The sequence below is a fragment of the Globicephala melas genome, chromosome 1 (assembly GCF_963455315.2).
Source record: "Globicephala melas chromosome 1, mGloMel1.2, whole genome shotgun sequence".
NCBI lineage: Eukaryota > Metazoa > Chordata > Mammalia > Artiodactyla > Delphinidae > Globicephala > Globicephala melas.
The window spans coordinates 113,302,778-113,316,068 of NC_083314.1; the positions used below are offsets into that span (position 1 = coordinate 113,302,778).

Consider the following 13,291-nt stretch of genomic DNA (forward strand, 5'->3'; position numbering starts at 1 on the left):
AGATCACCCAGCTCCCAATACCCAAGGAAGTTAATTTTTGATGATGAGATTTTAGGAGCTGAATTTAGGGTGCAGGTATCTGAAGAAACATAGCCAGGGCATGACCTCAGTAGCCAAGTAGGCAGCTGTCTACTGTACTTATTCAAGACTAAGAATAAGACTGTGGGACTAGTCTTAGAGAAGCATGGCAGGGGTAAGAAGGGAAGGTAGGATGCCAGACTTTGCATTTTGGAAGTACTTTGGTCTGATTTTTTTCCTCTCCACTCCTTGAGTCAAAAACTTAAATCAGGGCTGTGATTACCCGTAGAAGCTCCCCTTGTTCCTTCTGCCCATGCCCTGCTCCCCAGCCCTCCGCAGAGCTCAGAGTGGTCCTGTAAGAGTATGGGGGGTTTTTCCCAGCCTTCCACAGAAACCACTGGGTTTGAAGATTCCTTGCAGAAATGGTTTATGTGACTTGTGGTTGTAGTTTGAATAGTAGAAGAATTCTTTCCTCTACATTTTCACGTGTGCCATATGATCTGAGTGCAGCAGCAGCTCCAAACATGAGATAATATGTGGAGGAAATGTCATCTAGCTTGGAAGGGAATATTTGGCATTGAAAGTTTGCCCAGATTTAACTAAAAAGAACCATGTAACCTCATTCTTAGGATCACAGCCCATCAATTCAGAGAGGTTGTTTAAAAGACAACCTCTCTCAGGTTATGTTCATTTTGAGCTGATCCATGGAAAAACCATTAAAAAATGAAAACATGATATCAATTCTAGAATGTTATTCATAGCTGTTTGACTCAGCCTTAAAAGGACTGCAAGGACTTGATGCCTGGTGTATTGTCAGACTCTCAATGAACTGTTGATGGATGGGTGGATAAATAAATGTATGAATGATTCTAGATATTCAGGAGCAATGAAAAGTGTACTTGAGCATCATATATTGTATATCTCAATAGAATCTATAATGAGTTGCTTTATTGAGTTGGCTCCATTTTGATACGCTGAGATGAATACATATGTATATTTCATAGGAAGATCAATTATGAGCAAGTCAAAAATGTGCTCTGTTCCCTAAACATCTTTAAATACGTTCTATATAACTTTGCTTTGGTGTTTGACCAATGCATCCAACATTGTTCTGTGAAACAACATAGCCTGGGAATTTTTTCAGAATAATTGATGTACTACAAAGAAACCATGAGTAACAAGTGGGAGAATGAAACTGCCGTCCAGACTTTTGGATGAGAAGATTCCCAGAAACGTTGGGAACTGCCGGAAATGCCTGGTTGTTAATGCAACTAGCCATGCAAATCATCTTGGGCTGGAAGCCCAAGCTGTTTTGTGACAGCTCCCCTCGGGGAGCAAGGCCGGTTCCTCCAAACCAGCAGCTGTGTAACAGACCACCACAACGTGGCCAAGATGATTCTCAGAGCCGTTTCCTCGCACGGCTGCATGCCTTCTTCGTTAAAGAGATGCCTCTGTCAGGAGTGAGGCTGACTTTCTTTTTACTGCTAGTTTACCCTTGACCGTCCTTAAATTATAGACTATCATCTCCTGAAGGCAGAATCTGTGACCAAGTTACCTTTTCATCTCTTTCCCGTTCCCACCTCCCACTGCCATCGCGCCCGGCCTGAAGGGGGCGCTCCAAGAGGACAGTTGAATTGAACGGAACACCAATTGTATCCAGTCCTGATGATATTCAATAATTACTCTCTTTTACACAAAGTGGAATAACTCCTTCGGGAAATTGCAGAAATCAGAAAAGACATTTAGAGCAGCGAGTTAACCTCTCAGATACTCCCCCAAAGCCTTGTAGAACTGCTGCGTGTTACCCGGAGTCCGGGGCCTCTCGGGAACTTGTGGCGTGGGGACGGATTAGCGGTTTTCTCCTTTCCGTGCTGGCTCCCAGCGCAGCCAGAAGCAGGAAGCATAGCCCCCGGTGTTAAAAGAACACTTTACACACAGCTCTGGAGCAATACACCGCCTCCACCCCTTTTTAGGAAAAAATGTTGGGACATGGAACTAAACAGCCTAGCAGCCACATTCTCAGAATATTTGAAATGATACTCATCTTTTAACAAAGGCTTCTGTGCATCCACAAAGCGGAAGCAGACCCCGTTCCTCTGTCTCGCGCTGGCTCTGTCCTTGGGAGCCTGAGCTCTTTGAGGTGATGCCCTGCCAGGCGGGCCGGGAGCACATGCTCACATCTTCGCAGTGCCGTTCCAACACCACAGGGGAGAGATGCTAGAGAGACACACAGTCTCCTGAACCTTTTTCTGTGTATTCCCCTCTGGATGGCAAGCGCCCTGCATTGTGTATATATGTGCGTCTTCTGAACCCAGCCATAAATAAATGCAAGCTGTCTTATTCAGACAATAACAACATATAAGAGAAAGAAAAACAGTCACTAACAGGAAAAGAAAAACCTGTTCTTTGTCCCAAAAGAGAGAAACCCTTTGTGTTCAGAATAAACACCTTTAGCTTTTTCATGGAAAAAATGTATTTTTTGTTTATTATCTATAGTTACCACTTCCTAAATCCTTTTAGTTTAGAAAGACTATGCCTGACAGAGCTTTTGTATTTTTCTTTCCACGGTTAAGCAGAGCCATTCACTGCTCCACACAGGGTCTGTTCTAGTATTAAAAGTCATTTCTTTTGGCACAGATTTTAACCTGTCTTAAAATGATAACCATGCGGTCTTGAAAAATTATTTGAAAAGCTTCTCCTAAGGTGGCTTTGGTGGTTTTGTTAAGACATTTATTTTAAGAGTATCTCTCAATAGAATTTATCAGTGAATTACTTTATGTATTCCCAGCATTCAATTATTTCCGCTCTAAGAATATTATAACTCCTTTCCTCACAGTGATGAAAAAAATGAAACTATCCTCAAACAGTGCTAGGTTGGGTACTGACCTTATGTCAGTAATTTTTGGAATGTTCCCACCAGAAGTTATAAATTATAAATATAAGGCCCAGAAGAGAGAGAAATATTCAAGAGTGAGGAAAACAGCAATTAGAATTTCACAGAAATACCATCAACTGGAGAACAACAAATCGAGCACATGGGAGGGGAGTGGTATTGTTCAAGCTAGGATGTGGGGAGATGGCAGGGAACATGGAGAGAGCTGAAGGCCGGGTAAATAAAGCACAACAGGAAAAGAAGGATTCAGTGTCTATTATTCCAGAGAAAATGGGCACTTTCTGAGGTAGGTTTCTCTGCAACCTTGGAGATTCTAGTTTGTTCCTTCCCTGATAAACAAAAAGTCAGCAGTAATAACATCCTTGATAACACTTCCTCTGGAATGTATAACATTCCATGTTTCTGCTTCATAGTCACCACCGGACATGCATGAGTCAGACTGAGAGGTGGGGAATTTGCTGGGCTGCTCATGGGACCATTGAAGTTATAGTCAAGGCTTATGAGGTGTGGCTATGCTTCTTTCTCTTTCAACTCATCTTTTACTAAGAGCCATAGGTGATTTCTTTATCTCAGAACAGGCTATCTTAAGTGTGAGGTTAAAGGGCAAAGCTTGCCAAAACAGTAGATGGGACTGCAGACTGGAAACCTGAACCTTGTTTGTCTGGTCATGCTGTCGTAAAATACTAGCAGCTAATTAAGGGCTTAGTACAGCGCCTAATTATATTCATTATCTTCACTTATCTTTCACAATAAGTATGTCAAAGACTATTATTATCCCAATTTTATAGATGAGGAAACTAAGAAGTCAAAAAAAAGCTTGAATTTCTATAGCTCACAAAGGATACAGCAGAGACTTAAACCCAGGTCTCTTTCCAGAGTTCACCGTCTTAATGTGTCCCCTCCTACACAATAATAAAGGGAAGCTACTATTATTTTTTTTTTGAAAGCAGCCAAAAGAAAGTCTGCCTAAGATATAATTAAATAGCAATTCATAATAGAGGAGAGCTACTTGCGTCTGGAAATTTTCTCTTAAACAAGCCTCTTCATATTATTTTTGGGCACATCCATTTTATAAAGAGGGCTAAATTGAATATGTTGTTAATTTGCTTATAATAGTTCTAAATTGTCCATGTCCTTGAATAGATACAAGGTTTCTCAGGCTGGGCTCTAAGGAAGAACCCACCCCACCCGTGGGTGATCCACCCTATGGGCCTATCCCCTCGGGGAACAATTTACATTAAAAAGTGCGAAAGAAGGGCTTCCCTGGTGGCGCAGTGGTTGAGAGTCCGCCTGCCAATGCAGGGGACACGAGTTCGTACCCCGGTCCGGGAAGATCCCACATCCCACATGCCGCGGAGCAGCTGGGCCCGTGAGCCATGGCCACTGAGCCTGCGCGTCCAGAGCCTGTGCTCCACAACGGGAGAGGCCACAACAGTGAGAGGCCTGTGTACCGCAAAAAAAAAAAAAAAAAAAAAAAAAAGTGCGAAAGAGATGTCCAGTCAAGTCGAAACTGTACCGTGTCATAACAGGATTACACACAAAAAGAGAATGAATGGTACCATGATTAATTTTGACCATAAATTTAAAGTAGCAAATTAGTGTGAAAAAGTAGATGATATGGTAGTTTGTAGGAGAGAGATTTTGCTGCAGCTCTGGAAGTCAAGAAAGAGCAAAGTGAGATGATTAATAAAGTTTTGAGTTGCACAGATCTGGGTTTAAATCTACAATTATGACCTTGAGCAAGTTATTTGACCTCTCTCAGTCCAATTTCGTCATCTGTAAAATGGGAATTTGGGGATTCAGTAATAAATGTAAAATGTTTAGCATGGTGCTCTGCCTGTTCTTATTGTAATATAATTGTCTATTTGTCTGACAGTCTCCTCCATTAGCCTGTGACCTCTTCAAAAACTGGATTTATGTCTGTTTATCTTTGTGTCTCTGAGCCTTTGATATAGTGCTTAAGCTCATCCCCACTCTTGATGTTTCCTTCTATGTGAAGGATGTTCCATTATCATATTATTCCTGGTTTCTGTCTGCTCTTGACATATTCCCCACTTGGAGAAGAGAATGGATTACCTGATTGGTGAGTCAAGAAGGCCTTACCATCTGTACTCTTCACATCCTCTTGGGAGTGAAGTTTCTGCAGGGAGCGTGGCGTCTCTTCTGCTCTTCCACACCGTAAATCTTACTGTTCAGTGCCTCCATGACTTAGTAGACAAGAGACCTAACTCTGGGGTCCTATAATATGAGGCCCATTTCCACACAAATCTTGAGGGGCAAAGGAAGACCTAGCTTGAAAGATAGATTAGAACCAGACAGTGAAAAGATCTTCTTATACCTCCATGGCATGACATTTTGGCAGATTCCTTAAAACATATAGATAATGATAAAGAATGGAAAGAGTCTACATGAGTAAGCCCAAAATCATACTTGTTTTTGTTTTTAATGTTTGGATATTTTTGGCGTGGGGGAGGGGTGCAGGGGAATGGGGAAGGTTGTTCTTTGCATTTTTGTTTTAATTTGTTGAGGGGCTGAAGATGAGATATCAATATTTTAAGTTCTTTGCAGAATTCATTTTTGTCTTATCTTTAAGTTATTTTATACTAAGGTACTAATAAACCCTTCATTTGATGAATGGACCTGCTAAGTCAGTTTTTCTCCAAGTGTGGTCCAGGGACCATCTGCCTCAGAATTACCTGGAGGGCTTCAGAATACGAATTATTATGCCTCACCTCAAACCTGCCAAACCAGAATCCCTGGGGGCATGGCCTTGGAATATGATTTTAACATTCTCCGCAAGGGATTTTTATGTTCATTGTATTAAGGGCAGCACCTGCCAACAGACAAGTGAATTCAATTTAAATGTACCGAGAAGAGGAAATTATGTTTGTGTGTGTGTGTGTGTGTGTGTGTGTGTGTGTGTGTGCAGTTATTGCTAAATCAGTTAACTGACCATTCTGATTACTGCTACCGACCATTCTGATTACTGCTATGATCCTTTTTCCCTATAGACCAGAGCAGCCCTGCTTACTCAGCTGAGGATATCATCAAAACCCCAGCTGGGCCTTTTGTCTATGTGTCTTTCTGATAGATCTTATGAAACAAATAATCGTTTTAAAACCCTTAAAAGCTTAGAGACTGGGCTTCCCTGGTGGCGCAGTGGTTGAGAGTCCGCCTGCCGATGCAGGGGACACGGGTTCGTGCCCCGGTCCGGGAAGATCCCACATGCCGCGCAGCGGCAAGGCCCGTGAGCCATGGCCGCTGAGCCTGCGCGTCCGGAAAACTTAGAGACAAACACGTACTTTTAAAAGAACAAGAAGAACCCTTACAATTCTTCCAAAGAATCGTAGCTACATCCAGTTTTCCTCTTTTGGTTCTAAGTGTCTAGAGGTAATAGACAGGAACTTCAACACAGAGGAACATTCTTAGGTATGGATTGCAAGCTTTTATCCCACCACACTGCCCTCCTTCTGTTGGCAAGTGTGGGAGACGCTCTGCTTAGGCCTGCTTTGTTTCTCGTTATAGATCATGCAACAGATGAGTGACCACCGCTACGACAAACTCACTGTGCCTGATGACACGGCCGCAAACTGCTTATATCTAAATATCCCCGATAAAGGCCACGTCTTGCTGCACCGAACCCCAGAAGAGTATCCAGAAAGTGCAAAGGTAAAAAAAAAGTCCTTCCTGCCACAGCAGCTGAGTAGGCCTCCCTTTGCAGCCTTCCTGCCTAGGGATTTTTTTCACAATAGAGTGACAAACAACAGGGCTTCCTTTTCCCCTATACACATCATTAGGAAAGCCAAAAGGATAACATAATTTATTTATTTATTTTATATGATTTTTTTAACATGTTTATTGGAGTATAATTGCTTTACAATGGTGTGTTAGTCTCTGCTTTATTACCAAGTGAATCAGTTATACACATACATATGTTCCCATATCTCTTCCCTCTTACGTCTCCCTCCCTCCCACCCTCCCTATCCCACCCCTCAGAATGAGAGAAAATATTTGCAAATGAAGCAACTGACAAAGGATTAATCTCCAAAATGTACAAGGATAACATAATTTAGGGCCGAAGGAAAGTTTATTTAACTCGCTCTTCTCGTTAGTGTCATTGGTCACTAATGCATGCAAAGTAATTGAGATGATCATGCCTGGTATTCAGACCTTTTCAAATGAGTATTTGGATCTCCCAATTCTGTGCTCCAGCTTTGATTAAATGTACTTCTTGACACTGACATGCTCATTAAGCATAGAGACCTACAATTAGATGGCCAACTGCCTCATTGTTTTCTGACAAATCTAAGCTGCCCCTCATCAGAGGGTCATTTGTTTCTTCAGTCAGAGAAGTAGGAATGACCCAAAGAGAAGGGTGCTCAAAAGCAGGGGCTACACATCCTAGGCAACAAAGGCCTGAAAGGATAGAACAAGAAGAAATATAAATACAGCACACTTGGAACCAGCCAACTGGTCCCTCCAAGCAGCTCTGCATTTATGTTCCAGCCAGGGAATTGCCCCCTCCGTATGGAATTCCTTCCTGGTCTGAGAAAATCTTCCCAGTCTTTCAGGGCACTCTGCCAGTCTCATCTGTGTACTTTGGTAATTTCAATTTAATCATACCAAGCAGATTAAGGGTGTTGGTCCATAGATCCTTCAAGTGTTCATATCTTTTTTAGGCATTTCAGTATGTTCATCTCTGTCCAGAGGAGCAAGATATTTATAGTAAGCATTACAGAAGAGTCTTAGTAACCACTGATCTCTCTCTCTTTTCTTTCAATCTTAAACTTTAAAACTTTTAGAAAATAGTTTATGCTACCTTTTAAGTATGCAATACTGTATAATTACTAGGCTTATCCTCCTAGTCAGGAAGGATCCCCTTCAGCAGATTAAAAAGAGAGCAGGGGAAGAGGATAAATAGATTTTTTTTTTCTTCTTCCATGGCTGAAAGTGTGAACCTGAGGAAAATATAGGACCCCTGACCCCCTGGACTGGGGCTTAACCAGCTCTCAGATGAATAGTAGGTCTCACAATTTAATGTGCCTCAGGGTTGTTAAAAATACAGGTTCCTAGACCTCCCCACCCTAGAATCTGCCATGTCAGTAAGCACCCTGGTCACTGAACTCACTTGGAGAAACACAGCTCTGGATCATTCGTACCCCTTCAGCCACATCAATCATCCGATAACGAGATGATCATTAACTGCTTCTGAATTCAGCCCTGGGTCTACCACCAAAAAACAGTAACATCATATTTACTGAGTGCTTCCCCTGTGCCAGGCACACCGCATGTACTATCTTATTCATTCCTTACAGCAGCCCTGTGAGGGTGCTGTTATTACTCCAGTCTTACAGAGAAATAATCCCAAGGCGATGCCACTTGACCGAAATTACACTTGGAGCAGTAAGTTGGCAGAACTGGGGCTGGAACCCAACTCTGTGTGGTTCCAGCACTCTTAATTAACCACTGTACCAAAGTACATCCTACAGAAGCATGGTAGATTGTTTTTAGGCAGTGTATTTGCAAGTGATTTTGCCTTTTTTAAAAAAAAAAAATGTTCTTTGTTTTATCATCAGAGAAAAAATCTGTGGACTTTTAATTTGAAGGTTTGACACATGCTTGCTTTCTATTCGTGTCAGAAGATGCTCTAAAATTCACACACCTGTAATTTAAAAGCAGTTTGACCTGAAATCCTTCACTTAAATTATACTTTGTCAAGTTTTTCCAATGGTCTTATTAAGGAAAGGAACGTTATAGTTGAGAGGGTTTTGAAGCATGGAGAGAGAGTCCTACTCAGCCTGTAAACACGTCCACCAACTTTCATATATCACTTAATCTAGCAATGACAAGGGCAGAGTAAAGGCCTTTCTAGTAACAACCACATTTCTGACACATCTTTGGCTTTGAGGTTAGAGCATAGAGCTAGTGGTTAACCAATGCTGCTAGCTCTCTGGGTATCGCTGTAGGCACGTGTGTGGTCTTGGTTCTATGCATATCTTGGGGTTCAATGGGTGAAAAGCCTAAGCTTACAAGCTAAATGAATCCTCTACCCCAGGTGGAGGGGGTGGGCCTGGGGGCCAGGGAAGACAGAGGCAGAAACATAAGCCTTCTTCTCTACTTTTCCTTGATTCCTCCTGCAGGTTTATGAAAAGCTCAAGGACCATATGCTGATCCCCGTGAGCCATTCTGAAATGGAAAAGGTGGACGGGCTGCTGACCTGCTGCTCGATTTTAATTAACAAGAAAGTAGAGTCCTGAGTCGCAGTCCCTCCCTTGTTGCCGGCAATACTGCACTCGTAAGGCCGATGACTGTACCCATTCCTACCGTTTTCATTGACAATCTTTTATGCCACTCTGCTACTAACACTGGTCTACACTTCTAAATTTAATTGCTTCGTTCTGCACCTGCCCCAGCCCCTCCCCTCGAGGTGGTACCTAAACTGTGGATTTGCTCAATGAATTAAGCCATCTAGAAAATATAGAGCTAATGAATTATTCAAATGTGATTAATAATTGTAAGGAAACACTCATTTTAGTGTTTGTATTATCAGTGTGAAAATTGTTTATTTGCCAATATAAACCGAAGAATGTCTTTTTGATCAGTCAGCTAAGCTGGATTTTCTTTCTGTATATCATTAATTATCTTTGGCTCCTATGAAATTCCCTGGTCTGTGGATCCTCCTCCTTTCCCTCTTTGTTTCCATCTGAAGTATGAAAACTTTCCCACTTCTATCACAGTCACCTCGACCTTGGGTAGAATCCGGGGTCTTGCCTTCTGCACATCTTCCTGCAGGTCGACCCTGTCTGCCAGCAGTCTTTCTGCCTCGCCGCTACATCTGCCGCCACCACCACTTTCCCCCAGAGGGTCAAACAGGCCCCTCAGCAGAACCGTGACCAAAATCAGAGCGGCTGTTTAGGGGAGAGTTCACTGCACAGAGGCACATCCCAGTGGGGTTTGCCCCAGAGATCTAAATTCTAGAAGAAGTAGGGCACCACACCTAGGAAGGTGAATTCAGCACCAGATGGTTGCTAGGGGGTTGCAGATCAAGAAGCTTGGACACACCCCATGAGTACAACACTTTAGAAAGTCTTTAAGTCACATTCCGTGCATTTTTGCTTTATTACTGGCCATATACAGACCTTGGGGAATAGACTTATTTTTTTCTCTCAATTTACTTTCATTTCCCCCCATTGTGACTCACCCTGTTTCCAGGCTTCTACCCCTTAATCTACAGAGTTATTTTTTTGCTGACCTACAGAGTTATTTCTTTCAAAAGAGACATTACATCTAAAAATGATTATTGATGGTCTAGTGCGAGCCAGATGGAGCATGTTCAGGAAGTGATAGGCTTGGTGCTTGAAATCAGCTGCAGACAATGGACACTTCTACTTTGAAATATCTGTGAATATTTACTGTGGAATTCAATTAAAACTTCTCTCCTCTGTAGCCTTCCAATTACACAACCTTAAACTGACACGAATCTCTTAACAAAGAACAAAGCCGCAGTGAAGGGAGAGATGGTTGTCTTTTACTTAAATGAAAGAATCAGTCTTTTAGCAGACCAGGGAAATGGTACTTTCCAAGGAATGGTGACTGATCCAGGCATGTTATCAAACTTCCCAGTCATCTCCACCTTTCCTGTATTGCCTATGGCTAAGATTAAGATTCAGGGAGTTTAAGGAATGCTACTTCACGTCTTGCTAGGCTCACCTAACGTGTTTGTAATCAGACATTCCTCATGTTTGGTGACCAAGAGAGAATACCTTCATTCATTTCATCTCCCCCTGAACAAATGGAAGTGAGAAACCTCTGAGCAAACCAAGACAACCTTAACTACTATGTTTTTCATTTATTCGATCATTTTATGTCAGACTTAGAAGAAGTTCCTTCTCCTCCTTCTTTTTCTTTTTGCTTGACTTTAATATTCATATCACGTTCAAATATCTAATTTCATGCATCCTATGACTGAAACGTATCTTGGTCACTGGCATATTTCCAACTGTCTCATCATGGGTGAATAATATGTTTTTACCACAGAGAGAATGAATGTTACCCACATGCCCAAGTTAATAAAGAAAAATTGTCCTCAGTAGTTATGGTTGCCCTTTGGGGTTAAATCCGGCCCTATGCTGGCAAAAACAGAAATCCTCCCTCAAAGACAACCACAGGAAAACTCACTCAATCAGCCACTTCAGTCTTAATAGTACAGCTAACTGGCATATAATTTCCAATATCTTTATTTCTAGCTTTCCAAACTAAAGAACTGTTCTCTATTATGTTTAGTAAATTGCAAGTGAATCAATTTTTCTTTTGAACCATTTGTTCTACAGAAGGCTGTTTTCACTTTTCCTTTTCTTTTCATCTTTCCATCTTTCCTTCTCTTTGTCTCAAGAAATCACTTAGAATCTGTGTGCCTCTTCTACAGAATCTTATTCTGCACTGCTACATCACCTACAAGGCTGGCTTCTTTGGACTCTCTCTGTGATATGCTGATGTGGAAACCTAAAATATTTGCAGCATAGTAGTATTATTTCTTTGGTGTGCTCATCAACATCATATTATCTTTGAAGAGGAAAGACAACCCACTACCCCGTTACCTAGGTTCCCCTCTTGTCCATTGTGATTTATAAGGAAAAGCTAACAGAAACTGCTTTTTGACATTATAAAGACATTAGAGATTGTATATAAAAGTTGAGTCAGAATCACTTGGTCAGTAAGATTCAACTTACTAAGGACAATATAGAGAAAGTACATGATTTAGCATTATTTCTTCAACTGTGATGAATTGCTATAGAAATCAGCAGGCAGATCTCTCTACTGTGTATTGATTGCTCTTTTAAGCTACTGTGAACAGGCTACTAAGGCCATCTCTTCATCTAGAAGGGGAGAAATAGTCTGTAGATGAACAATGTGACTTATTTAGAGTTGCATGTTAGTCTTCGTAATTATTTACTCCTTTACATTCTACAGAACTCAGACATGATTTCCACGTGGTGTTAGATTCGTGCATTTTATCATACTGACCATCCTGTCACAGCCAGTGTATGGTTATCCACTCTGTGTGCCAAAACCAGTAATGCCTTTCACGGTCCTTTAGTTCAGAGAAATTCTGCACTGATTTTAGTCTCTTGCTGTACTGATCCTACAAGTATACCAATCACGATGGAATAAAGTGTGAGTTGTACTGTGATCAATAGCCTATGTCTCTTTCTTGCAACAGAAACTGCTGTGGTGAATGAAGTCACCATTTCTTTACTACCAGAGATGGGAAGTTTTTGGTTTTTTTTTCTCTTGTCCTATAAGCTATGGAATTAGAAATACTTACCTGTAAGTCAACTGCTATCAAAAGCTTGGATTAAAATGATAATCAAAGGATACTTCATACTTGTGGTGCTTTAAAAGTATGCATATTATCCACGTGTGGTCAGGAGATCTTGATTTCACATATGTTCCTCCTCAAAAAGGCTTCCCTTGTTCCTTTGACGCCTGTCATCAGCACATTATAATATGGCTCAGTTATGGAGACGGTTGAAATATTTTTTCCTGTGTTCATGCAAGAGTTTGCTTTTTGTTTTTGTTTATTTTATAGTAAGAGTTTTTTAGGAAATATGAAGGTTTTTTTAATAAGACTTTTTATTTCCAACAATTTTTTTCAAACTGAAAGTAGCTTCATTGTTCTCTTTTTCTGACTGTAAAAATAATAACCGCTCACTGCAAAAATAAAAATCAAACCTTACCCAGAATAACATAAAAACAAAAGTAAAGGGAAAAAAATTACCCCAAATTTTATCACCTACAGACAGCTGCTATTAGCGTCTTGGAGAATATCCTCACATCTAGGACTAGATACAGATATAAATGTGGAATGATTGTACATCATCATGTGTGCTTCCTTCACTTAGCAATATACTGTGGCCATCTCTCCATGTCAATAAATGGAGATCTACATCATCAACTTGAACAGCCCTGAATAATTCACAATAAGGTTGTCACAGCAGCTCTTTCTAATTTACGTGGAGTGTTCTATCACAGATGTTTGGTGTGCCCACATTTCTAGTAGCCGGGGGTCTTTAGGCTGTAAAACATGTTCTGCTTATAAGCTCTCACACACCCCAAGGGTTAGCTCAATCCGTAATCCTCTTACCATAACTGAAGGGTACATGCAAAAGCCCATCAGAAGCACAAACCAGTACTAAAATCCCTTGGAGAGGTCATTGATTTAGTCACACCGCTCAGTTGACGATGCGTCAGTTAGTTCTCCGTTATTTAGGCTGCCATTAACGTGGACAGTGAAACTAAAAACTGCCAACTGCAAACCTGCTCTGGGCCGCCACAGGAAATGGAACCTTCCACCCACGTGCCAGAGTTCAGTGCTACTCT

General features: G+C 41.3%; 1 protein-coding gene across 3 annotated transcripts in view; it reads left to right on the top strand.

The window, feature by feature from the left end:
* DDAH1 (dimethylarginine dimethylaminohydrolase 1) overlaps positions 1-12,101 on the top strand; it is a 154,450-nt gene extending 142,349 nt beyond the window's left edge. For all 3 annotated transcript variants that reach the window (XM_030866110.2, XM_030866111.2, XM_060303367.1), the window contains exons 5-6: positions 6,437-6,580; positions 9,052-12,101. In XM_030866110.2, the coding sequence (XP_030721970.1) occupies positions 6,437-6,580; positions 9,052-9,168 (261 nt within the window). In that variant the 3' untranslated portion in view covers positions 9,169-12,101. The remainder of the gene's footprint in view (positions 1-6,436; positions 6,581-9,051) is intronic.
* Positions 12,102-13,291: the final 1,190 nt, after the last annotated feature.